General features: G+C 38.3%; 1 protein-coding gene and 1 pseudogene across 6 annotated transcripts in view; both read right to left on the bottom strand.

Annotated features, from left to right (window-relative positions):
* Window positions 1–27,490, bottom strand: part of Ralgapa1 (Ral GTPase activating protein catalytic subunit alpha 1) — a 241,944-nt gene that overhangs the window by 186,821 nt on the left and 27,633 nt on the right. For all 6 annotated transcript variants that reach the window (XM_074068142.1, XM_074068145.1, XM_074068143.1 and 3 more), the window contains exons 2-3: window positions 7,566–7,676; window positions 6,055–6,104 (exon numbers count right to left, since the gene is read on the bottom strand). In XM_074068142.1, coding sequence (XP_073924243.1) covers window positions 6,055–6,104; window positions 7,566–7,676 — 161 coding nt within the window. The remainder of the gene's footprint in view (window positions 1–6,054; window positions 6,105–7,565; window positions 7,677–27,490) is intronic.
* On the bottom strand, window positions 23–4,836 carry LOC109690540 (Y-box-binding protein 1-like; annotated as a pseudogene).

The raw sequence follows: 27,490 nt of genomic DNA, 5'->3' as shown, positions 1-27,490 counted from the left end.
AATATGAACAAAATGAAAGAGTGAAAAGCAAGTAATAAGTCCACATCTATGAAATGCAAAATGTTAAGGAAAGGGATAAGACCTCTAAGACTTTCCTATGTAAAAGAGAAAGTGTGAAATTAATCAAAGTACATTATATGCATGTATGGAAATATCACAATGAAATTCCTTTGTATGATTAAAATCCACTAATAAAATTTTTAAAAAATAGAACTTAGTTACAAGAAGAAAACAAGATGGAGTAGAGCACCTGCCTAGCAAGCACCAGGCCCTGAGTTCAAACTCCAGTACCACACACAAAAAAAGTTTCTTATGAAAATGATAGTATAGAAATTCAAAATATTCTTTGAGCAAATCTGATAGTGCTGGTATCATTTCAGGACTTCATGCGCATCAATATCAGAAAATCCCTGAATACAAAAAAGCAGTACTAACAAAGTCTTGGAACAGATTAGTGAAATTTACAATTCTATAGAAAATAAGTATATTTCTTCCCAATGATTAATTACTGATTCTAACATATTTCAAAATGCTTATTTACTATTCCTAGAATTTCCACATTGTGGATAACACTGAGTTTTTAATTCCTTTTTTTGGGGTGGAGGGAAGGTGGAAGGCAGTAAGGAGGTCTGAACTCAGGGCCTCGTGTTTGCTAGGCAGATGTTCTACCACTTGAGCCATATCCAGCCCTTTTGCTTTAGTTATTTTTCAGACAGGGTCTCGTGTCTTTTGCCTCAGACTGTAGTCATCCTACCTATACCTCCCTCATGCTAGGAGAGCAAGTGGGTCCCCATACCTGGCTTGTTAAGAGGAGGTCTCTTTAACCTTTTGCTGGGCTGGCTTCAAATTGCAATCTTCTTGAACGTTGCATCCCTGTAGCTTGGATTACAATCATGAGCCACCATACTCAGCCTGAATTTACAATTCTTTAATACATTAATATTTCTGGCATTTTCTCTTTGTGTTTTACTGTTTCATTAAACCTAGGGTGTATTTTGATTCATGAAAATCTCATCAAATATTTGAACTGAGCTGGGAGTGTAGTTCAGGGGTAGAGTGCATGTTTAGCATGTTTGAAGCCCTAGTATCAATACTGAAGCACCAAAAACTAAAAAAAATAGTAACTTGTACCAAGTTAATTCATGTGAACCCAGAAGTACTTAGATGTCAAGATGGATACTGTTATAAAGACAAAATTTTAAAATTTTCGAGCCCTATAGTTAAAGTGACATATACTGGTTTCTATTTATTTGGAATACATACTTTATATATAAAAACTTCAAAATTATCCCTCTTATTATATTTGCATGGATTAATCTAGACCAACAGCTATCATACTGCTAAACCATGCTCTCAGTAATCACTTTCTTGCTTAATAACATGTATGTTTGTTATTATTGCTGCTCTTATAACTATTATTTAGCAATATCATTTATTTAGTGATATTTATTTATTTATCTATTTTGCAGTACTGGGGATTAAACCCAAGGCTTCATGCATGCTAGGCAAGCACTCTACCACATGAGCCATGTCGCCAGCCCTCATCATCATTTACTAAATGCTCATAAGAGTCAAGTATTAGACATTTTCTAATGTTATCTCATTAATCCTTGCAATCACCCCAAAAGGAGGGCTTATTAATCTCACTTATCAATGAGGAAATGGGTTAAGTAGTGTGTGTAGGTTAGAAAGCCAGTAAATGAAAGAACAGAAATTCCAACCTCGGAATGCCTATTTCCAAACCTATGCTTTTACACTATTCTGATTAAAGGATGGCAGGCATTTTTTATATTTATCTGTCTTCCTTTAAATATGATCTTTAGTCCAGTCCATATAAAATAATGATAATATAAAGTTCAGATAAATGCTGATCCCACATAAGATATATAAACTTTTATACCTTTGCCTTCCTTGTGGGTCTCTCACAACTAAACAACTGCAAAATTACATTTATTTTGATGAAAAGAGAGAAAATTACAGAAAAGTTGAAAGACAAGTTTGTACATTACTTAAAAGCATTCCTAAATTACAACAAATTATACTTCAGATTTAACCCCTTTATTTATTTATATTTGAGACAGGGTCTCACTATGTATCTCAAACTCATTATCTTCCTATCTCAGTCTGATGAGTTCTGTGATTACAGGTGTGTATTAACACACCCAGTTCATTCCATTTTATTTTTAATGTGGTTAATAGAAATGGTAAGAAATTATATGTGTCCTTCACTAAAGAAAAAAACAATATAAGTTTCGACCCATATTAACATCGTTATATAATCGTGCTTTTTAACTAGAAAGAAATGTTACTTTATGATTTCCCGAAGATTTTTCTTCATTTGTCTCTAAACATAGAGATCAACACATTATTATCTCAATATAAGAAGAAAACATCAACACAAAGGTTAAATGGTTTTTCTCAAAAGATGAAAACCCTAGGGCTGGAGGTATAGCTTGGTGCCCAGTGGTAGAATGTGGTTAGCATGTGCAGTGCCCTTCATTCAATCCCTAGCACAAGAGAGACAGACAGACAGTCAGAGAGGGACGAGAGAGAGAGAAGGAGGGAAGGAAGGAAGGAAACCCTGAACACCCATCTTTTTTCTAGTGAAATTTAGCTAATTAAAGACATGGTGTCACATCTGTAACCCCAGCACTTAGGAAACAAAGGCAGAAGGATCACAAGTTTGAGGCCATCCAGACTACATAAAGACCATACCTCAAAAAAAAAAAAAAGTTTTTCTATTAAGATTAACAAATAAGGCCAGGTGTTGGTGGCTCACATCTGTAATCCTAGCTACTCAGGAGGCAGAGATCAGGAGGATCACAGTTCAGAGCCACTCCGGACAAATACCTCAAGAGACCCTACATTGAAAAACCCTTCACAAAAAATAGGGCTGGTGGAGTGGCTCAAGGTGAAGGCTCTGAGTTCAAGCCCCAGTACTGCACAAAAAAAAAAAAAAATTAACAAATAAGTATATATTACATATAGGAAAACTTTTGGGGGAGCAGTACTAGAATTTGAATTCAAGGTCTTGAGTTTGCTAGGCTATTCTACTTGAGCACACTCCTAGACCTTTTTTGCTTTAGTTATTTTTTGGATAGGGTCTTGAGTTGTTTATTTTTGCCTAGAGTCAGCCTCGGACCTCAATCCTCCAACCTACTTGTGTGCCACCACATCCAACTTGTTTGTTGAGATGGATCTCACTCACTTTTTGCTCTGGCTGACCTCAAACTGCAATCCTTCCAATCTTGTATCCTGAGTAGCTAGCATTACAGGCATATGCCACCACACCCAACCAGGAATATTCTGAAAGGATTTCTATTAACTAATCAGTCATCTTAGTTTCCTGATTATAAGGCAATCATAAACATTTGAAGGAATACCTTCCAGGAGTCATACCTTGCTTTCTTTAGGGATACTTCATTTTTTTTCATTCTTATTAAGACCTTTATTAACAGGTGCTTGCAGTTTGTGTAACTTTTTGAAAAAAATCAAGTTGTAAACTTTTATTACAAATTAAAAATAAAGTTCTTAAAAATGTCAACTTGACCAGACATGAAACAATTTAAAAAACCTTTAAAGGTGTATTGAGGAAAATTAGGCTTTTTTTTAAAAAAAAGCATTTGTCATTAAAAGAGACATCTTTAGGTTAAAAATAACAAAAACCCCATGCTGCATAGCTAATACAAATACTTCTATGTATCTGGTTCAAGGGGCAAGAGCCAAGCACTTAATTGAAGTCTTCAGCATAATCTTTTGTTGATTTTTTTAATCCATAGAATTTCCCTTTCATTTCATCTTGTTGAATGACTAAATAGGATGAGAGTAGAAAGGGTAAGATGGCATTTACTCAGTCCAGCCCTACTCAGCCAAGCACTGCTCAGTCTCTGGAGCAGACGAATTTTCAACTGGTGGACCACCTGCTTTTGTATTTTTGCCCTCTTGTGGATTAGTGTTTTCTGGGCATCTGTGTCAGTAAGTTAAGTCTCAAGGATGCCGATGTTGAGGTAGTTGCTGACTTCGGGTCTCATCTCCTTGATTTTTCTTATCCTCATTGCTATCATCTCTAGGCTGTCTTTGCCAAGGAGGGCTGCTGCAGAATCATGGTTCATACATATTCTGTCTCACTGGTCTACATTGTTTTTCCTGCACTCTCTTATTACTTCTCCCTGCACAGAAGGGTTGCAATACTGTGGTCCACACATGTAGAGTCTCTGCATATATTAAGGTGGGAAACTTTGTCTGCAGAAGGTCCAGCCAGCCAGCATTACTAGGGCTGGCTTTTCGAAAGTGCTTTCTGATCCCTTATTCTTTTCTTCCTATTCTGGTAATCCTCCTAGTAATTGCAGAAAGGACCCCAGGCCATGAATAGTACCTATGATGGTTATGGTGTGCTGCATATTTACTGCCTTGAACTGGAACTCCACCAGGCCTAACATTTGTTGCTTCCACACCCTTTTTTCCTCCAACAGCAAAATCCTTAGTCTATCTCCTACACTGTGAAGGTACTTCCTGGAATTAGTCTTCTTTACAGTAGTCTGGTATACAAAGACATGTTTCTTGGTGTCATTCCTGTTGATGAAACAATATCCATTTCTTACATTGACCATTTTACTGCTCCTAAAACCTTTGTTGCGATGACCTTCTTGCGTGGCAGGCAAGGATGGGGAAGTGGAGGCTAGGTGTCAGCTTTACTCCTCACTTCTTATGGTTGCCATGATGGTGACCAGGGCCAGCTGCAGCAGCTTCCAGGGTGATGGTTACTAGGCAGGCAATGGCAGCAGCATTATGGCAGCTCAGGGTTCTCTGAGGTCCACTCTCCACTCTGCTACCCATCCAACTCAGTTACTTCTATTCTTTCTCAAAACATCTGTTCCACTATTCCCTTTATGAATAGTTCATGTAACCACTTGGGATGGTTTATTTTCCACTTGGAGTGGTAAATAAAGTCAAGATACACATATGTGACTAATGAAAATTAATTTCAGGATGACATCAGTTACTGCTGTCTGGAGTGTTTTTAAGGTTGGTTCTGGCTATGTAGCCCAGGCTGGTCTAGAACTAGAAATCCTCCTGCCTCTGCCTCCCAAGTGCGAGGGATTATAAACCTACACCACCACTCCCAGGGTTTGTTTTTTGTTGTTGTTTGTTTATTTGTTTTAAGAGACAGAATCTTCCTGTGTTGGTTGTCCAGGCTGCTCACAAACTCATGGGCTCTACTGAACCTCCTTCAGCTTCCTGGGTAGCTGTGACTACAGGTACACACAATCATGCCTGGTGAGAAACTGATAGTTAAAGTCTTTCCTATGGTTTTCAAGCCACAAGGTATAGTCCTGGCTTTCCACAAGTCTCTAAATACTCAATAGAGATCAGAACACTCCTATGAGTATTTACTTTAGCAGAACATCAAAGTTTGTTTATCCACCTCTACACTACGTTTCCTTCTGACTTTTTATAAACACTTGCCCCCCTTCAACTCAAAGTAATATAAAACACTTTAAAACACTTAAGACTATTTTGTACCAATTTATAGTGAAAAGCTATTAAAGCAGAACAGGTAAATCTCCTATGCCTATAAAAGTAACAGTTTTAGAATTAAAAAAAAATTCTATGTAAACCTTGTGCAAATAAAATTTTCACTTTTTCAAGCACACTGAATAGCACATTAATTTTGTTGCATCAAATGCCTACAACATAACTCTATCATACCTAAAAATAATACATTGTAAAACACACACATCAAAAAAAAAAACAAAACCCAGAAATTCAATCACGTGTATGTTTATGCTAAAAAATTAAATTTAACTATAAAAAAGGTTAGTAGTAGTGGGCTGGAGGGGTGGCTCAAGTGGTATAGAGTCTGCCTTACAAGTGCAAAGTCCTGAGTTCAAACTTGAGTACCACAAAAAAAAAAAAGCTGGTAGATTCAGTTTCATTTTATGCTTAATAATTTCAACATATTCCTTTATATGTTTCCAGAATTACTTTTCAAAAAAATTTAAAAGTTAAAAAGTTAAAAGTTAAAATTTATAATTTAAAAGTTAAAGCACTTACCTCAAAAATAAAAAGTATAGCATCCAGCTCCTCTCTTTGAGATTTGTGACCTAAAATATTTTATAGGACAGTATTAAAAATCATTATTAACAATCACTTAATGAGCTTAAATACTTCAAGCACTGAAGGGTTTTATTTCCCAGCGATTCCTGAGAAGAATGTTAAAGCACAGTCTATTTACTATATTGACAGTATTAGAGTACCTCTCTCTACTCTTGTGAATAAATTCAGGTTCTAGGGCTGGGGATGTGGCTCAGTGGTAGAGCATGTGCTTAGCATGCACAAGGACCTATGTTCAACCCCCAACACAAACACAAAAATTTACGTTCTACATATGTATGTCTTAAAAACAAGTTGTGATATATTGTGGAGAACTTTAAATGAACTCTGAATATAGAAATATGAAAAAGGCTACTGAAACATGCCTAGGGCAGAACAAAGAAAATGGGAACAGGAAACATAAACCTGAACAGGGTAAAAAAGCAAAGCTTCTGAGCCTTCACAAAGTTACAAGGACAGTCATACTGAGGCAGGACAGATTAGGGAAAATGAGGCATGAGAAACAGAAACTCAGAGAAAGGCACACTACTTTCTTTGCTTTAAGCTTCACACTCTTTCACTAAGTTAGCAACATAGAGTTCAAAACAAAACCAAAAAAGAGCCATTTCCCCCCACCCCCCATCACCCCCAGATCTTGCCTGCTTGTCCAAATAATTACTATGTTCTTAGAACTGACAAGGATATGCTAAAGAAAGATACTTACATTGGGAGAAAAAAAATGGTAAAATGAGTCCTTTTATCACCAGAGTATTTGCAAAGAAGAAAGAAATTATCTTAAGAGGGACACCTGTTTTGAAAGGACCATCTGGCAAAACTCATCTTTTGTTTTAAGGGGATGCTCAAAGGAAGACAGACATCTATGTAACAATGACCCAAATTTAGTAAATTGACCATACTTCATAATTCTGGGTCCAACTGATAATGTCAAAACAGTGTAACAACAAGAATGACTGAATATACCAGGTATCCAGAAGGAACAAAAGGGAACACCTATCTTAAGGCAAATTTAAAACTTACTCCCAATCTATTTTTTCACCACAAATATCCCTAGTGTTAAAGCACTCAGTAAGCCTCTTCTCAGGTATGTCTGCACCCATGTCTGACTGTGTACTATACTTACCTTTGTTTTGCTTTACTAATAAACTTTCTTGGTCTCTCCACGTGTCCTAAATTCTTTTTTTTCAACATCAGAAACCCAGTAACCAAGGACCAGGTAGAGACCTCCTTCCTTTTGGAGCCTCACCAGTTCCAGTAACAATACTAATCCATTAATGTTCTTTCAAAAACTAGACCTATTCTGATAGTGTGAGGGGTATCAAAAAGCTGTCTGTCGAAAAGAAATGAAATAATAAAATTCTCATATCTAAGCGATATGAGAACTTTAGAAGATTTAATGTTTATAACAATTATTGGAAAACCAACATAAGCCAGAACACATATTAACATCTTACCTTTCTGTTTAAGACTAGCTTCAATAGTCACAAAATTTTCAAAGAACACATAGTATATATGTGAAAAATGTTGGTCAAAAAACTGTTTAAGATCAATAGATTCCGCGTTCTCTGAAAAATAAAAAAAAATTTTAGTGACTATTTCTACAAAGGTTAAATCACATTTAACATGCCAAATTTCCTTCAAAATCTAAGAATGGATCCTAAAATTCCACCCTACTAAAATGTATGGGATATGCATTTTTATATCATGTCTTTGTTCACAGTTTTAGCCTTTAAATAATTCGTTTTAGTTTTAAAACCTGGTCAAGTAAAATTACCATTTCTGTTTCTTAAAAGAAAACAATGTCAGAGTTCGACATATTGGTGCATGCCTGAAATCCCAGCTACTCAGAAGGCTGAGGCAGAAGGATCACAAGTTCAAGGCCAACCTCAGATCCTGTCTCAAAAATAAAAAGGAATTACTCAGAGATATTTGTACCAAATCATTACCATGTTTAAAAAAAAACAAAGCTTAGATTTATTTTCAATTCACAGACAGCCTTCTGAATGTCTTTCCACAACAGTTTAAAGAACTGTTTTAGACTAATTTATATTATCTGAAATACATTCAATAAATAGGTACCTAACTATAGGCTTTGTGATAGGCAGTTAAGGGTTATCAAGCTCAAACACAGAACTGCTCTGAAGAAACTGTCAGTTTAGGGTAGGGTGTGCAACACTAAACATGTAATTATATATGCACAGCAAAAAGGGCTAGGTACTAGAAGTGAGATGATAAAGTACAATACTCGGCACTCAGCAGTTCAGGAACACAAGATTACTCTCAAACTCAATGCAGGATAAAAGTGGAAGAAGGTGTGCCATGGTGGTGCATACTCATAATTCTAGTACTCAGAAGGTTGAGGCCAACCTGGGTGGGAGAAGAAAAGCTTGACAGAAGGACATAATATTTGAAGATTCTCATTTTTTGTTTTGGCCAGTTCTGGTGTTTGAACTCAGGACCTCACCCTTGCTATGCAGGCACTCCACCCCTTGACCCATTCCACAACCTAAAAAGATTTTTTTTTTTTTTTGGCAGTACTGGGGTTTGAACTCAGGGCTTTGAATTTGCTAGGCAGGTGCTCTACAACTTGAACCATGCCTCCAGCCCTAGCTCTGAAAAGATTCTTAAGGATAAGGACACTGGATTTGAAGTGGTAGAATTAAATAGAAAGAGCCATTTAAGCATAAACAAAGAGATAAAGTGAGACTTATAGCATACAGAAAAACAACTCATTGTGGTTAGAGCTTAAGAGTATTTTAATAAAAATAAAATTGAAAAATGAGCTTGAGGGGCCGGGCGTGTTGGTAAGCACCTTGTAATCCTAGCTGTTCAGAGGCATAGGCAGAAGGATCATAGTCAGAGGCCAACCTGAATAAAACTGCAAGATCCCGTTGGAAAAATAACTAAAGCAAAAAAGGACTGGAGATGTGGTACAGCCCTGCCTAGTAAACACAGGGCCTTGAATTCAAAACCACGAAAGCAAGAAACAGGAGAGGTGATAAAGGAGAATGATGGAGAGGATGAATTCAACTATGATACATTGTAAGAACTTTTGTAAATGTCACAGTGTACCCCCAGTACAACAATAAAAAAAAAAAAAAACAAGAAACTAACTAACTTGAGCTATGTCATAATAAAATGTCTTGAATGCAAACTAGAGAGGCTGGATTTATTATTCTAAAGCAATAGGCCTGTGCAGGTGTATGTGCTCATACACATGAATATATACAGAAGATACTAATTAGTAGCAGTGGTTACCAATAGGGAGCATGACTGGCTTTATTGTTTTTGGTTCATTTTCAGGGGCAATGAGAACACTGAAAAAAAGTGGAGAACTTATACTTTATAGTCTTCCTACTACTCCAATTTATTTACAAAAAGTACATTATTTCTCTTATAATGAAAATGAATTCCTAAAAAGCAACTGAAAAAAGATTAAAGATTTTTGAAGCTTGAGGTAAGATAAAAATAGCTGGGTGTGGTAGTACATGCCTATAATACCAGCTACTTGGGAGGCTGAGGCAGGAGGATCACTTGAACCCAAGAGTTTTGGAACCCTGTCTCTTAAAAACATAAAAAGAGAAAGGAATAAACTAAATTACAAATAAACTCAGACTAAAAATTAACACAATTAATTTCTTATAGTCTTCTAAGTTCCAACTGAAGATTTAAAAATAAAATAGGGCTGGGAATGTAGCTTGATGATAGAGAACTACCTTAGGCAGGTTTGAGGCCCTGGGGTCCTCTATTTTTTAACTGAAAAAAGGTTAAAATTAGACAAGATAGATAAAACAGTTACAACAGATAGACAACACTTTAAACTCTCTTTTGTGTATTACCTTATCCTTTGAATGTACATAATAATTCTTTAGTGACATCTCATCTATGTAATTTTCCAAGATTGTTCCTCTTATACTATGCCTTCCCAAAATGAAAGGGATGGATACCTTTATTTTCTTGTAATCTCTACATTTCTCTCCTATGGAAATAATAATGTTTTAAGTGTTTTCTTGAGGTTCCCCCGACCCCACCCCAGGACCACTCTAGTTTCTTTAGAATAAAAACTGTGTCCACCTCAGTATTCCCGAAACCTGGCACAGTGCTGGGCAAACAATATATACTCAAATATGTTTTATTACTAATGATCTAAATTAATTTTACTTTATTATATTTATTTCATAGGTTGGAAATTTCTACCTTGGAAAAAGCTGTATAACCTGATAGGCAAAATAACACTGTTGTATCTTTACTGCAATTAGAACATCCAGATCCACTCCTATCTATTACACTTAGTACCTTAACACTTTTCACAGAACTGGAAAAAATAATGGCTAATACAAACTGAATGGACACTCATCTAACTGATTAATTCCTATAGTCCTCATAGCAATATTATGAAGTAAGAACCAGTATTACCCCTATTTAATAAACAAAGAAACTTAGGCACAATCTAAGCAAGTAAGAAGCAAAATCAAGATTTAAACACCAGGCACCAGGAATCTACAGTCCATGTTCTTCAGCCTCCAGCGCAATACATCATTAAGAAAAGAGCACTAGTAATTTGGGCTGATGGTGTGAGTCAAGTGATAGAATGCCTGACTAGCAAGCACGAGGCCCTGTACTGCCAACAAAAAGAACACTAGTAATTTACCTACTATCTGCCTCTAAGACTAATAGTCATCTATTACCAGTTAAATATTTTATAGAACATCAAAATAAAAACATACAACTAAGATAAATAAAAAAACAACTTATTTTACCAAAGAAAACACTAAAGAGCTATATGAAACTAGAATAAAATAGGCTATTGTAAATTACATGTAAGTTTCCTGAAAATAATGATTCAAACACATTAATGTCCCAGGAGAAAGAAAATGAGAACAATAACAAACCAAAACAAAAACTCAAAACAAAAGCAAACATGAGTCAACCCAAGATATTAGGAGCCAAGTTATTCTCTCTTAATTTCCTTCCCATATGGCACATTAACAAAACCTGGAAGCTACAAACTTGCTGATGCTAATGAAAAGTACTGGAAGTCCAGCATGGTAACAGCATGCCTACAACTCCAGCACTAAGAAGGCTGAAGCAGGAAGATAAAAGATTGAAGGCAGCCTGGACTACACTACATAGTGAGAACCTGCCTCAAAAAAAAAAAAAAAGTACTGCATCAAAATTATGCTTTTTTACTTTATATCTATCTGTAAAGAACTCATTAGCAAATAAAAACTATTTTATAAAATATGATTGAAAAAATAATTTCACAAAATTGAATGGTAAAGGAAGAAACATGGACAAGGTAGATAAAATATGAGGGCTTCACTCACTTTAAAAGTAAATCTCTCTCTAAAACAACATTAAAGAAAGGAAAACAAAAAAACGAAGGAAATCCAGAAATAAATAGGTTATGGAAAAAATTCCTATTTTAAACCCCAATGCAAATTTTATCCTTCCCCCAAAAAATGAACCCTTAACTCTGTTTCTCTTTCTGAATGCTTCTACCATTTTTTTTTTTCATTTTTCTTTTATTATTCATATGTGCATACAAGGCTTGGTTCATTTCTCCCCCCTGCCCCCACCCCCTCCCTTACCACCCAATCCACCCCCTCCCGCTCCCCCCCTCAATACCCAGCAGAAACTATTTTGCCCTTATCTCTAATTTTGTTGTAGAGAGAGTATAAGCAATAATAGGAAGGAACAAGGGGTTTTGCTGGTTGAGATAAGGATAGCTATACAGGGCATTGACTCACATTGATTTCCTGTGCGTGGGTGTTACCTTCTAGGTTAATTCTTTTTGATCTCACCTTTTCTCTAGTTCCTGGTCCCCTTTTCCTATTGGCCTCAGTTGCTTTAAGGTATCTGCTTTAGTTTCTCTGCGTTAAGGGCAACAAATGCTATCTAGTTTTTTAGGTGTCTTACCTATCCTCACCCCTCCCTTGTGTGCTCTCGCTTTTATCATGTGCTCATAGTCCAATCCCCTTGTTGTGTTTGCCCTTGATCTAATGTCCACATATGAGGGAGAACATACGATTTTTGGTCTTTTGGGCCAGGCTAACCTCACTCAGAATGATGTTCTCCAATTCCATCCATTTACCAGCGAATGATAACATTTCGTTCTTCTTCATGGCTGCATAAAATTCCATTGTGTATAGATACCACATTTTCTTAATCCATTCGTCAGTGCTGGGGCATCTTGGCTGTTTCCATAACTTGGCTATTGTGAATAGTGCCGCAATAAACATGGATGTGCAGGTGCCTCTGGAGTAACAGTCTTTTGGGTATATCCCCAAGAGTGTAAGAACCTGATCTTAATACATTTATTTTCTACCACATATTTTTAAGACATTTAAGCACTGTAACACATATGTAATTAAATTTTTCAAAGGTCAAAAGCACTTTTATAGCTACACATATATGATCCTACTCATTCCTCACAAAAATGTTTTTTGAAATGAATTTATTATCTCCATTTTAAAAGAAAACTAGCTAGAAATTAGGTGACTTGCCCAGGTCGCACAAAGTGATTAAATGGCTCCAAATGAGCTCTTCTGAGCCCTTAATCATTCCTCCACACTAGCCACAATTCAGACAGTAAGCCAGAGAAAATAACATGGCCAATTTTTGTCAAAGTCATTACGAGAGATTTGTTTCTTTGTTAGTTTGTTTGTTTGTTTGTTGGGACAGGGGTTTGAGCTCAAGGTTTCACGCTTGCTACCGAAGCAGGCACTCTACCACTTGAGCCACACCTCCAGTTCATTTTGCTCTGGTTATTTTGAAGATGGAGTCTCTCCAACTATTTGTCTGAGCTGGCCTCAAACCGAGAAGCTCAGTCTCCCAAGTAGCACCCAGCACCCAGAACAGTATTTTTAAATACTTATTTGAATCTAAACAATCCTGCAGAGATTGGGATGTATAATTTGTAGTTCTCCAACAGGTATATACTGAGAAAAACCAAGAATTCAGGGGAGTTAGTCTAATACTGGTACAGGCTGATTTCCTTACATAACAAAGAAGGAAAGGAATTCTGATGAATGAAAATGAAGAGAAAAGAAAGTAATATTATTTACTAAGCATCAACTGTTTTCTCAGTACTGTACTAGACAATTGGTTTTTGGTCTCATTACTTCTTACTGAAACCTTGATAGGTCCTATTAACTTTATCTTTTCACTTAGTTTAAAAAAAAAAAAACTAGCCAGTCAGTGGTGGCTCATACCTGTAATCCTAGCTTCTTAGGAGGCTAAAATTAGGAGGATCACAGTTTGAGGTCAGCCCAGGCAAAAAGTGAGACTGCATCTCAACCAAAAGCTGGATGAGGTGATGCACACCTGTCATTCCAAGCTAAACAGGAAACTGACATTGGGAGGATCAAGGTTCCAGGACAGGCCAGGTGAGACCCTCATCTCACTGGAAAAAATCTGGACACAGTGATTCACATCTGTCATCCCAGCTATGGTGGGAAACCAAAATAGGAGAATTGCAGTCCAGCCTGACCTGGGCAAAAGCAAGATCCTATCTCCAAAATAAACAGAGCAAAAAGGGCTGGAAGCATGGCTCAAGGGGCAAAGCACCTGCCTAGTAAGTTCAAAGCCCTGAGTTCAAACCCCAGAACCACCAAAAATCTAGTTAATAGAAACCAAATTAATTAAAACGAAGTTTCAACAGAATTAACACAACCAATCTGGTCTAAGTAGAGGGCAAATACTCTATGCTTTATTTATAAACCTTTCCAAGAGAAGTATATGGCTGTAATATTGGACTTTAAAAGCTGAACCAATGAGGGGGTGAATTCAACTATGATACTGTAAGAACTTTTGTAAATGTCACAATGTACCCCCAGTACAACAATAAAAGAGTAACAGTGATAATAATAACAAAACAAAGCTGAACCAGGACATTGGATGTTTTGGAAAAGCATACAGAGACAATACTGGGAAAACATTAGCAACCATGACCAAATGCAAATTTGGTGTGCTCAGAAAAGAGAGTGAGCACTCCCTTCTTTTCTTTCTTTCACCTTTTTCCTCTGCCTCCTCCTACTTCTTGCTCTCTCTCTCTCTCTCTCTCTCTCTCTCTCTCTCTCTCTCTCTCTCTCAATCTCTCTCTCTCTCCCTCCACCCCTCTTTATTTCTCCCTCCCATCTTTCTAGTGCTCAGGACTGATCTCTGGGTCCAGTACATGCTAATCACTTATTCTACTTCTGAGCTAAACCCCAGTTCTTTCTGTACCTTTTGCAATCCCACCCAGGGATTATGAGCTTCTCTTCTTCTGTGCCCACTCTTTTAAGTATGGATATATCAGGAATATGTCCTTCTTCTTCATCTAATACCACAACAGCCACCACTTCATGCCCTTTTCTGAAATTCAGGCTCAAACCAACTACCCAATTACATTTTTCACAGGTGTTTCAAACTCAACTTGCCCCTAAAAGAAACCCACCATCTGTCTCCATCTTCCCTGGCTTCTATATTCAATCCTTACTTTACTAGTGGTACCACTTATCTCTTAAGTCAGAGATTGATTTGAGACTCATTCTATTCTCCTTTCATCTTCTCCCACCATACTCCATCTCTAATCCTGAACAAATAAACAATTTTTGCCAAGTTTACCTTCCTACTAGAAAGATACATTTCTCCAGTACATCTTTCTCTCCATCTTTCCTGGCACTTGCTTTGGTACCTCATGGTCTTTCACCTCAATTATATTAGTAGCTTCCTACCTTTCCCCTCTTGCACCATTCTAACCCCTCCTTCACACACTGTTATCAGAATGAGTTACCCAAACTTAAGTCCAATTACCTGCAGCACTAACCTGCCTAAAATACTTTGTTTTTCCATTATATACAGAGTAAAGCACAGCATAACATATATATATATATATATATATATACACACACCCTGTGTTCCTTCTGTAATTTTCTACTACCTTCTCAACTGCCTACTACACAGTAATGCACTAATTATGATATAACCATAAAATGGAATATGCTATCATCAAAAATGTTTATAAAAGAACATTTTGTGGGATGGGAGGTGGAAAGGGGGTTGAGACAAGGTCTCTACATCACCCAGGCCTGCCTGGAATTCACGATCCACTAGGAGTGCTGGGATTTACAGGAGTGAAACACCATGCCCAGCATAAAAGAACATTTCAATGAAATTGAAAAATATTGGTAAGTTTTGGAGTTTTTTGTTTTGCTTTTGTTTAGGGGTTTTGATTTTTTCTTTCTTTTTTTTTTTTTTTTGAGACAGGGTCTCACTGTGTAGCTGAGGCTGGTCTCAAACACATGCTCCTCCTGCCAAAGTCTTCCAAGTTGCTGAGATTACAAAGATACTCAGCAAAGCCCACAGCTCAGCGGTAGAGTACATGCCTGCCATGCAAGGACCTGAAACACACACATACACACAAGTAAAAAACATCAGTGAGTTTGGGCAATAGGAATCTCAGAGTATCTCCAGAAAAACAACTAAAAAAGCTGGCTGTGGTGCATACCTGTAATCCAAGAGGCCAGGACAGGAGGATTACAGATTCAAGGCCAGCCTGGGCTAAATACCAAATTCTAGGCCAACCTCAGAAACATAGTGAGCGCTGTCTCAAAAAGAAAAAAAAAATTAACTAAACAAAGGCAAATACACTCAAAATCAACTTTTACAGAAATCTGGAAGTTAACGAAAGGCTCCTAACAACCAGGGATATTTATTCAGAAAAAATGGATGAATCTCAGAAAGAACAATGAGCTCTGTTCACCTTAATTTGCTTATTTCCACTCCCCTTTCCCACCTCTCTGACAGCCTAGAAAACCAAGAGCTAGAATCAAAGTGAAAATTAGCAGCCTCTCAGCCACTGAGGAGTAAGAATGAAATTAGAGCTCTTTCATCGTATTTCTGAACAACTATCAATTGACTTACCTAAATATTCCTAAGAAAACTCCCAGTTGCAAATCCTGCCTGTATATACATGCCCTTTTTCCAGGGGAGCATTTGTCTAAAGCAAAGGGTGGCAATTGTTTAACATCGTAGCTACCTCTCTCTGATCACTAGTAAAGCAAACAAGAAGTAAACAAACAACAACAACAAAACTTAAGTGCAAAAGGAGAATAGGATATTAATAGGAGATTTTGAAAAGCTCTGACAAATTCCTGAATACTGAAGGTCAGGCTCTAAGCAAACTCAGGAAAGACTAGAGAAAGCTGTTAGCTCTCTCCTCTAGCTGACCTTGAGATTCTAAGCAAACAGGAAATGAGGCTAAGAAAGAACTGTAAATGGTATGGCCAAATGCCACAATACACATAGAGCTCTTCAGAAAAGGCAGGGAGACTTAATGATACCAGGCTTGTAAAGAAATCTCTAGTCAATCGCTGAAGTAACCAATAGGCTGAAAGACTAAAGAATTCAGTAGCCACATAGTTAAAAGGGTGCAAAAATTATTCAATTAAAAGTCATTAAAGAATTAGCAGCAACAAAAAACAGAAAAAACAAACCCTAGGGAAGAAGGACAATTCCGTTTCCAGAGCTGCCCCATTATATTACTGATTGATTGATTGATTGGGACTGGAGTTTGAACTCAGGGCTTTGAGATTGCAAAATAGGCATTCTACTGCTTGAGTCACACCTCCAGTCTATTTTGTTCTGGTGATTTTTTTTTTTTTTTGGTGATGGGGGCTTATAAACTATTTGCCTAGGCTGGCCTTGAACCTTGATTCTTGGGACCAAGGCTATCAACCTCCCAAGTAGCTAGGATTACAGGCATGAGCCACTGGTACCCAGCTAATTTATTTATTTTTTTGCTGCTTTTTCTCTTTTGTTTTTTTTGAGACAGCATCTCACTATGTAGGCCAGGCTGACCTAGACTTGCTGTATAGCTTGGACTGACCTCGAACTCACAACTCTCCTGCCTTAGCCTCTGAAGCACTGGACCAACAGGTGTGTACCACCATGTCCATCTAGAAATTGCAAGGAGGGAGAGAGGGAGGGAGTGAGGGAGGGAGGGAGGGAGGAAGGAAGGAAGGAAGGATGGTTGAAAGTACAATAACAAAATTAAAATTTCACTGAAAAAATTCAATAGCAAACTGGAATCAAAAAAATTTAAAACTTAGTAAACCTGCAGATAGGATTTTTGAGATTAAGTCTTAGAAACAGAATGGAGAAAAACAAACAAAGTCTCAGAAATCTTTGGGATACCATCAAGTATACCAGTTTACATATAACACCCAGATAGATGGGAGAAAGAATATTTCAAGAAATAATGGCTAACCTTCCCAAATTTGATGAAAAACATATATCTGCACATTCAAAAACTCAATAAATTCCAGGTAGAATAAACTTAAAAAGGACCCACATCTAGACAAATAATAATAAAACTGTCAAAAGACAAAGAGAAAAATCTTGAAAGCAGCAATAGAAAAGCAACACATCACTTAACAAGGAAGTCTCAGTAAGAACAGCTAATTTCTCATTAGAAAACAAAGACCAGGAGAGGTGAAATGATACAAAGAACAGAAAGACACAGGCTGACACCAGGAATTCTACATTCAGTAAAACTATCCTTCAAATAGGAGAGTCCTCCTTCAGCAGCACATATCAGCAGCACATAGACTAAAACTGAAATGATACCAAGAAGATTAACATGTCCCCTGTGATAGAGTAATAATGTCGCCATTTTGTGACTCGGCCAAAATAGCAGCCCCGCCCTTAAACAAATTCCCATGCTCTAAGACAGCCCCACCCCTACCAGAGACTACTGAGCATGTGCTAACTTCCTTAACCTCCCCCTTCTATAAAAGCCACTCCTCGCCCAGACTCTGGGCTGCGCCATCTTTTCCCCGGCCAGCCTGGCAGTTTGGGCCTGCCATTAAACCTTGCTCTATGGACGTGAGACTTTTCTCGTGAGCTTTCTTTGTGAGCGGCGTTTTTCCTAACATTTGGTGCCGTGACTCGGATCGGGGTGCATCCCCAGCACTGACCTTGCTCTCCCAGCCTCTTCCACCCCATCCCTCCCTCCCTCTCTCTCTCTCTCTCTCTCTCTCTCTCTCTCGCTCTCTCTCTCTCAACTCCCATTCCCTTCCTCCAGGATCTGAGCTGCTTTACCAGGACCCCTGATCCAAAAAAAAAAAAAAAAAACGCCACTCTCTCACTAGCTCATGGGAAGTTCCTCCTCCCCAGCGCACCTCCAACCGCCATCCACCACCAGCCAATCTTCCCTCAAGGTCCTCTCTCCCTTGATGAGTTCACCTCACACACAGAGCTGTGATCTGTCTCATTCCCTCAAAACCCTAGCGCTAGGTCACAGCTCGCTCTTGTCCCTGGGAACTGGGTTCCCCACTAGGGACTGTGGACACCCCCCCCCATGGTGAAGACATTCCCTCTGGGTGTTCCACATTTCTCTCTCTCTCCTGAGGACCTGATATTTCAGGGACACCTGCCATATCTCTCCTCAGGTCAGCACTCCCCACTGGGATGTCTCCTGGCCAACCTTGGGCCCCTCTGCCTAATGCCTGATCTTAAGCCATGAAAGCTCATTTTTCTCTGTAATCAGGCATGGCCCCAATACCCATTAGACAATGTCTCCAAATGGCCACTTAATGGCACTTTCAATCCCAATATTTTAAGGGATTTATACAATCTCTGTGAGTGTGCTGGTAAATGGAAGGAACTCTCCTACATCCAATCCTTTCCCTATCTCTACATCAAACCCTCCCTCTGTACTTTCTGTTCCCCTGCGCAGATTCTATTAGCCTGTAAACCAGTTTCTAAATCAACCAATTCCTCTCCCAAACCTCCTCTTTCTCATGTAAGCAGACTTCTTGCACTGCTCACGCTGCTTGTCTCCTTTTATCTTCCTGAAAGACTTTCCCAATCATGGAGTTAAGCAAGCCACTCCTTCCCAACTGTGGCCTCAAGGCAATTCCAGCTCTGGGAAAGCTCGTGCTCCCTTCCTATGGGATGAGACCAAGCCCTGGGTTTATTCAGGTATGCCTCATGCTACATTGGCGGAGTCCTGTTTGATTATGTCATCTGACGGCTGCTTTTCTCCTCTCTCCCCTCCACATCTAATGCCCCCTTTTTCCTAAGACAGCAACCAGAGAATGGAGGTTTTGTGTTGCTGAAAGTGTTCCAGTACCAGTCAATGGGAGCAACCTAGAGACACAGGTGATGGCTAATCCCTCAGGCGTGTGTCATGCCTCCAGGCTCTGCCTTCCCCTCCCTTACCTAAGGTGTCAATACCTTTTCTGCTTCCTCCATGGTCTCACCATGTGTCCTTTGTCTCTGTCTGCCTTCCCCTTCCTGGGCTTACTGGGACCCTGCCTCCCATGAAAAACTTGTAACATGGTACCTCATGACTTAAGTTATTCCAACTAGTTTGCCAGGCCTCTCAGTCTAAAGTAACTTTAAGTCAGCTGCTTTACAAAAAGCGCTTACAAAAAACTGCGGCTGCCACGCTCACGCCCTAACTCCACCCCCACAAGGGGAGAAGGGAAAGCAAACAGGCGCATTCATGCTCAGGGATGCTGGCTCCTGGACACAGCAAAACTGCCTGCCATAGCTAAGAAAATCCATAGAGAGGACCCAGCACATCCTGGGCTGCCAGCCACACATGGCGATGGCTGTGGCCTGCCCCCACTTCCCCTAGAATAAACACGTGCAGAGTATACAGGAAGGGGGGAAGGGCGATAGGCCACAGGATCAGGCCTAGGCAGTCAGGGTCATTTTTCCCAGGTGTGTGTGGAGGGAGTGGCGCCTTGCACAAGTCCTGCTCCTAGCCCCACCTCACACCTCAGGACATCAGACCTAGCCCTTGTAGGCCAATTGTTAGCTCAAGGTCATAGTCCCAGAAATAGCACATTACTGTGGTCTCTAAACTTCTCATTTAAAATTTTCTATACCTTTGGCCTCAACATAAATTTTTCCCTCCAAATATTAACACTAGTTGTCCCATATGGTACTGTTATTGGCCTGAGATGCCCTCTAAATGCCCTTCTCTAACTTTACGGATGATTTATTACTTTGTTAAAAGTAGCCTTTATTAAAGAGGCTGCCTGCTGTTAGCTAAAAGACAGGATCCTAGTGTCTTGTTCTTTCTAGATGGGACCTGCACCTTCCAGTCTTCTGGCTGGTAGATGCTGGAAGCTTTGTACTGAGGCCTGGCCTCAGTATGCCTTGGGTGACCAAAAGTAATGGCCTTCACAGGGTTCCTTAAATTATAATACCATACTCCAATTAGACCTTTTCTATAAAAGGAAAAAAAAATATATATATATATATATATATATTTGGGGCTGAGAAAGTAGCTCACTGAAAAAAATGTCTGCCCGGCATGTACAAAGCCCTGGGTTCAATTCCCCAACAATGTCAAATTAAAAATAATAATAATAATAATAATAACTGGCATTAATGCCACTTCAGCCATCTCATAGTGGAAGAAAGTAATTTAACCTAGACCAGATCCCTCATTCTTCAGGTGAGAAAACTGAGTCCCAGAACACTTCAGAGCCCTGCTCTCCAGAGTGTCAGGTGTCAATGTAAAATAACAACTTTACTTTACAGCAACTTTACTTTACAGCAACAACCTAATGAAATCTAAGAGTTGCTTAAAAGATTTTTAGGGTCATGTCAAACTAAAATCAAATTCTCTATGTCTATAAAATAACAAGGTTATCTTAATATTGTTCTGCTCTGAGTTAACATCTACAAAAAAATTACAGAGAAAGATTTTATCAAAAAAATTATTTGTGTTTTCTGCTGATCTTGTCAAGCTTTAAGTACTACTAAATCAGAGTTTATTTACATATTTGCTCATGTATCTTAAATGACCATCTTGTAACTGTGTTCTGTGTCTATACTTTATCTAAATACGATACAAAAAAGTGTCAGCTTATATAAAATGAGCTAAAGCTCTCTTTTATCCAAAAGTGCTACATTTAACCTGCATTGTGACAGTCAGCCTCTATTTGCCTTTAAAGGTCCCACAAACACTACATAGCAACTAACCTGGTCAGTTTTGCCACAAGAATTTAAAGACAACCCTCATCTTGTGGACAAACTCTAACCAAAGACTTATTAGATTGGCACTACCCAAAGGCCACCCTTCTTCAATGCAGAGCCACAGTGCCCCTCATCTGCAGGACAACTGAGTACTTTTTAAAACTTTCTGGCCTCCGGGGACACAAAGTCTCTAAAGAGAAGGTTCAATTATGTCTCCCACAGGTCACCTGCCTAGGTGTAGTCTTAAAGGGACAGGCTCTCTAAAGCCCTTCCTTCTTGAGCCCCTTTTAAATAATGTATGGCCACCCATTTCTCTTAGAAAACTTGCCTCCAACAGATTCTGCTCCTCTGGCTGACTACCTGCCTTATCTTAACCTTCTCAGGGAACTTCTCAGAGAGCATGCAGACCAGATCCTGCCCCAACCTATAACAATTTCTGTTAAACCAGGGCATCTTGTTCTCCTAAAAGGATCTTCTACCCTCTCCATTGGGATTTCAGAGGACCACCCCTCATCTGGTCATTCTCATGACACCCACTGCTGTCAAGCTCAATGGGATCCCCCAGTGGTGACACCGCTCAAGGAACAATTAGAAAATGGAGAAGGGAATTGGAGGACTCTTGGAATTGTCTAGGGAACAGCATTTCACAGTGGTTCTCCTGGCCAATGTCTATCTTAATACCTATGTTTCTTGCTCTCCTATTCTTAAGCTTCCTCCCTTGTATCATACTACATGTCTGCTACTGCTAATCAAAGTTTAACCAGTTGTACCTCCAGGGATACCAACCTCTCCAAAACCATCCAGAGTACTATGAGGGCCCCCACCAGGACACAGGAGCCTGAGGATCCTGCCCCATACAATGCCCCCTGCCAGTAGGAAGCAGCTAAAGAGACTGATGCTATGCCCCAATTCCTGATCCTCAGCCCCTACCCTCATCATTATTAAAGAAAAAATGGGGAAATGATAAGAGTAATAATGTTACCATTTTGTGAATCAGCCAAAATGGCAGCCCCGCCCCTTAACAGAAATTCCCACACTGTAAGACAGCCCCACCCCTACCAGAGACTACTGAGCATGTGCTAACTTCCTTAACCTCCCCCTTCTATAAGAGCCACTCCTCGCCCAGACTCTGGGCTGTGCCATCTTTTCCCCAGCCAGCCTGGCAGTTTGGGCCTGCCATTAAACTTTGCTCTATGGATGTGAGACTTTTCTCGTGAGCTTTCTTTGTGAGCAGCGTTTTTCCTAACACCTTGTGTAAAGATGACAAAACAAAATTCCAGAAGGGTTCCATATTTTCTGAGTCCAAGAAGTGGCTGGCAACCATCCCTTTGTTATCTCCTCCCCACTATGACATTACAGGATAGATTTACCTGTTAAAATTTGTCTATTGAGGCAAAAAAAAAAAGAAAGAAAGCTGAGTATGGTAGGGCACACATCTGAAATCCCAGCTCTCAGGAGGCTGAGGCAAGGGTACCTAGTGACCCTGTCTCCAAAAAAGAAAAAAAATATAAGATATCCTAGGTAAACAAAAAGTGAAAGTAGGCCTGCCCTGAAAGGAAATCTAAAGCAAGTCCATCATGCTGAAATGGACAGTAATTCAAATCTACATGAAGAAATAAAGAATATCAGTAAAGATAAGCATATAAGGTAAGTATAAAAAACAGGCAAGATTTTGTTTGTTTGTTGGTGAGTCTGGGTTTGAACTCAGGGTTTTATGCTTACAAAAGCAGGCAATTTACCACTTAAGCCATGCCTCCAGTCTACTTGCTATGGCTATTTTGGAGATGGACTCTTGCAAACTATTTGCCCAGTCTGGCCTCCAACTGGGATCCTCCCAATCTTAGCCTCCCAAATAGCTAGGATTACAGGCATGAGCCACTATTACCTGATTAAGATTCATTTTTTTCTAAGCCATTTTCCCTCCATGTTGACTTAAAAGATGCTATATACAGCCATAATTTTAAGTCTGTGTTATAAAGATACAGTTTGTATGACAATACATAAAAGAAGGTGAGAAAATGAAGCTATGCAAAAGTAAAGTGTCTATAAATGATACAATTTAAACTGGCATTAATCCAAAATAAATGTATAAAGTAAGATATGACATAATACCTATAAACATCAAGAAAAATATAACTCAAAAAGTTGAGTAAAAAAATCCAAAGGGAATTAAAATGGAACACAAGAAAATGTCTAACATAAAAGCAACTAAACACAAGATCAATAAGGAAATGGAGACTTTAATAACACTGTAATGCAAGTAGACCTACAGACATCTATTGAATATTCCACATAATAAGAAAAGAATATATAGCCCAGGCACTATGCCATAGTGCCATAAATGGAAACATGCCAAAATTCATGGAATCTAGGTGAAGAAGTGCTTACCATAGATGAGGCCCTAAAAATTTTATACCTTAAAAAGCCTATATGGCAAAAAAGAAATATCTTAAAATCAATAACCTAACATTCCACCCTAAGAAAGAAATTTAAAGAGGAAACTAATTCTAATGCATGCAGAAAGAAGAAAATAAAGATTAAGAGGTGATAAATGAAAAGTCTCCCTCAAAAAAACTAAAAAATAAATAAACCAACAAAACCAAAATTGCTTCTTTCAAAAAAAACAAAAAAGCTAACAGACCTTTAGGTGGATTATTCAAAATATGAAAGAGATAAGACTAAAATTACTAATCTGAAGACATTATTACCAACCTTCCAGAAAGAAACAGTATTATGAGAACACTGTAAGTGCTTAATTGTATGCTAGCACATTAGCCTATACGGAATAGTCAGTCCTAGAAAGACTGGAACTACCAAAACTGACTCAAGAAGAAACAGAAATATAAAACAACCTAAATTAATGTAAGGATTAAATTAGGGGAAAAAACAAAACAAAACACCTGACCTCAAAGAAAAGTTCAATGCCAGATTCCAGTGGCTTATACCTACAATCCTAGCTACTTGAGAGACAGAGATCAGGATCACAGTTCAAGGGCAGCCTGGGAAAATAGTTTGGGAAACCCTATCTTGAAAACACTCAACACAAAAAATGTCTGGAGGTATATGGCTCAAGTGGTATAGTACCTGCCTAGTAAGCATGAGGCCCTGAGTTCAAACTCCAGTACTGCCAAAAAGAAAAACAAAAACAACCTGAGAACCAAATGGCTTCATGATCCAATCTTACCAACTTTTTCATAAGCTAAAGTACACTATCCAACTCATTCTGAATCCAGTACCCTCATACCAAAAACAAAGACATTACAATAAAACTATGGGCCAAAATCCTGTGAATAGATGCAAACCAATTCCAGAGATATATAAAAATGATTATACGCCACAACTAGGTTGGATTTATCCCGGAATATAAGGTTGATCAAAAATCAATCAACTTTTCTATAATAATAGAAAACACACACAAAAAAAATTATACTCTCAATAGACAAAGAAAAAGCATATGAAAAAAATCCTACATCATTTTCATCATTTTAGTGTCTTTACACACAGAAAACTAGGAACAGGTGGCAGTTCCATGGTGGTATGGTTAGCTCTCTGAACACCGAAAGCTAGGAATAGAAAGGAATTTCCTCAATCTGATAAAGGGCATCTATCAAAAACCTGCAGCTAGCTGGGAGCAGTGGCTCACCCTGATAATCTCAGCTACATAGGAGACAGAGATGTAGAAGATCAGTCTGAGGCCAGCCAAAGCAAAAAGTTAATAAGACCCCATTTTTTTTTTCCCAGTTTTGGTGGTACTGGGGCTTGAACTCAAGGCCTCACAGTTGCTAGGCAGGCACTTATGTTACTCCATCAGCCATTCTTAGTGCTAGGTATTTTGGAGATAAAGTCTTGAGAATTATTTTCCCAGGCTGGCTTCAAACCTTGATCCTCCTGATCTCTCCCTCCCGAGTAGCTAGGATTACATATGTGAGCCACTGAAGCTCTGAACAAGATACCCATTTCAATCAACAAGCCAGACATAGTACATGCTTGTGGTCCCAGCTATGCAAGAGGCCTGCCCAATGCAAAAAAAAACACAAGACCCTGTCTAAAAAAAATAACCTGAAAGTAAAATGGGCTAGAGGCATGACTCAAGTTGTAGGCCTTGAGTTCAAAGTCCAGTATGGCAGGGAAAAAAAAAAATGAAACAAAAAAATCCTACAATTAACATCATGCTAAGTAGTGAAAGACTAAACATTTACCCCTAAAAACATTAACAAGACAAAGATATCCTCTGTTTACAATGTACTAGAAATTCTAGACAAGCCAATTACATGTGGAAAAAAAAAAAGAAAAGCTATACAAACTGTAAACAAGAAGCATTACTATCTCTTTTCATAAATGACATACTCCTGTATACAGAAAATCCTAAGAAATCCACAAAAAAAGTTGTATTATAGCTAACAAACAAGCTCAGTAAGATTATAAAAAAAGAGAGAGAGAGAGAAATAAAAAACAAAGGAAAAAATAAAGACTGTAGAACACAAGATCAAGATATAAAATCAAGGGTTAAGCATTCAGGTGGCCAAAGTGCTTGCCTAGCATACACAAGGCCCTGGGTTCAATCCCCAGCACTGAAAAAAAAAAAAATCAGTTATACTTCTGTACACCAGAAATGAACAATATCTACAATCCAAAAATAAAAGACCAAAACTTGTACATTGAAAACTACAAGACACTACTGCACTACTGGAAGAAATTAAAGATCAAAAAACTTGAGACATTCTGTATTTATGAATGAGACTTCATGAAAATAGCAACAGTCCCCAAATACATCTAGAGAGTCAATGTAATCCCTACCCAATTTTCCCACTGCTTGTTTGCAAAATTAACAAACTGATTCTAAAATTCATTAGAAAATATAACTGGCCCAGAATAGTCAATATTAGAAAAAAAGAACAAAGATGGAAAGCTGATAGTAATCAAAACGATGTGTCACTGGTGAAGAACAGGCATAAAAAAAACCCTATATTGGCCAATTATTTTTGACAAGAGTACCAAGACTATTGAATGGGGGAAAATATTCCTTTTAATAATGGTGCTGGGACAAGGGACGTCCACGTACAAAAGAATTGTTTGATTCCTACCTCCTAACTAAACAAGGAATTATAACTCAATTAAAAATGGGCATAGGGGTTTGAATAAGAGATTTTTCCCAAATCTTATATACAAATGGCCAATCACAACAAGCACATAAAAAAATGCTCAATCTCAATTAGCCACCAAGAAAATGTAAATCCAAACCACAATGAGATGCTTGTAGTATGGCTTAGTGGTAGAGCTCTTGCCTATCATGGATGAGGCCCTGGGTTCAATTCCCAGCACTAAATAAATAATACAAAAATTTAAAATAAAAACAAAACACACACACACACACACACACACACACACAGTGGGATTCTACTGCTTATTCGCTATAATAGGGACAATACCAGTGCTGGCAAATATGTGGGGAAAATGAATTTTTTATGTTTTTGGTGGGACAAGATTTGAACTCAGGGCTTCTAGTTTGCAAAGCAGATGCTCACGCAGCAGGCACTCTACCATTTGAACCACAATCCATTTTGGCCTGGTTATTTTGGGGATGGGGTCACATAATCAAGACTGGCCTTGAACTTGGATCCTCCCGATCTCAGCCTCCCAAATAGCTAGGCATGAGCCAGCGGTGCCCAGCAAAAACTTGAATCTTTGTATGTTGCTGGTGTGAAACATAAATTGATGTAGCTGCTTTAGAAAAATGGTTGGCAGTTTCTGGAAGAGTTAATACACAAATAAGATGACCCAGCAATTCTACTCCTAGGACAGTATGTATCCAAGAATGGAAAACATATGCCTACCAAATATTCATAACATTACGCATAATTGTTGAAAAGTGGAAATAATGCAAATGTCCATAAACTGATGAAAAGGTAAATGAAATATAATATTCTATACAATGAATATTATGTAGCCGCAGAATAAAACAAATACTGATACATGCTGCAACGTGGATGGACATTTAAAACATGCTAAATGAAAGCCAGATACAAAAGGCAACATATGGTCTACAGTATTTATATGAAACATCCAGGACAGTCAACCATAGTGGAGGAACGTAAGTAACAGCTGCCAGAAGCATGGAATAAGGGAAAAGAGAGAGTACTGCTAATGGTTAAAAATTTGTATTTCTTTTTTATTTTGTTGATCCCTTTCAGCTCTTAAAATACACAACTCTTTGACATCTTGATTTGTGAGATCTGCCAGGTCCTACCTGGCTAACTAAAGCCAGGAGGTAAACCTTCACCACCAGTCTGAAAATAATTACTCTGAAAGGAACAGAATTAGTGGAGATCAGACTGAAGAAGCAAATTTTTTTCTAAGTCTAGAAATTACAAATTGTTACATCACCAAGTTACTGATGTTT

Source organism: Castor canadensis, chromosome 3 (genome assembly GCF_047511655.1).
Source record: "Castor canadensis chromosome 3, mCasCan1.hap1v2, whole genome shotgun sequence".
NCBI classification, from domain to species: Eukaryota; Metazoa; Chordata; class Mammalia; order Rodentia; family Castoridae; genus Castor; species Castor canadensis.
This window is presented reverse-complemented; position numbering and strand designations above follow the sequence as displayed.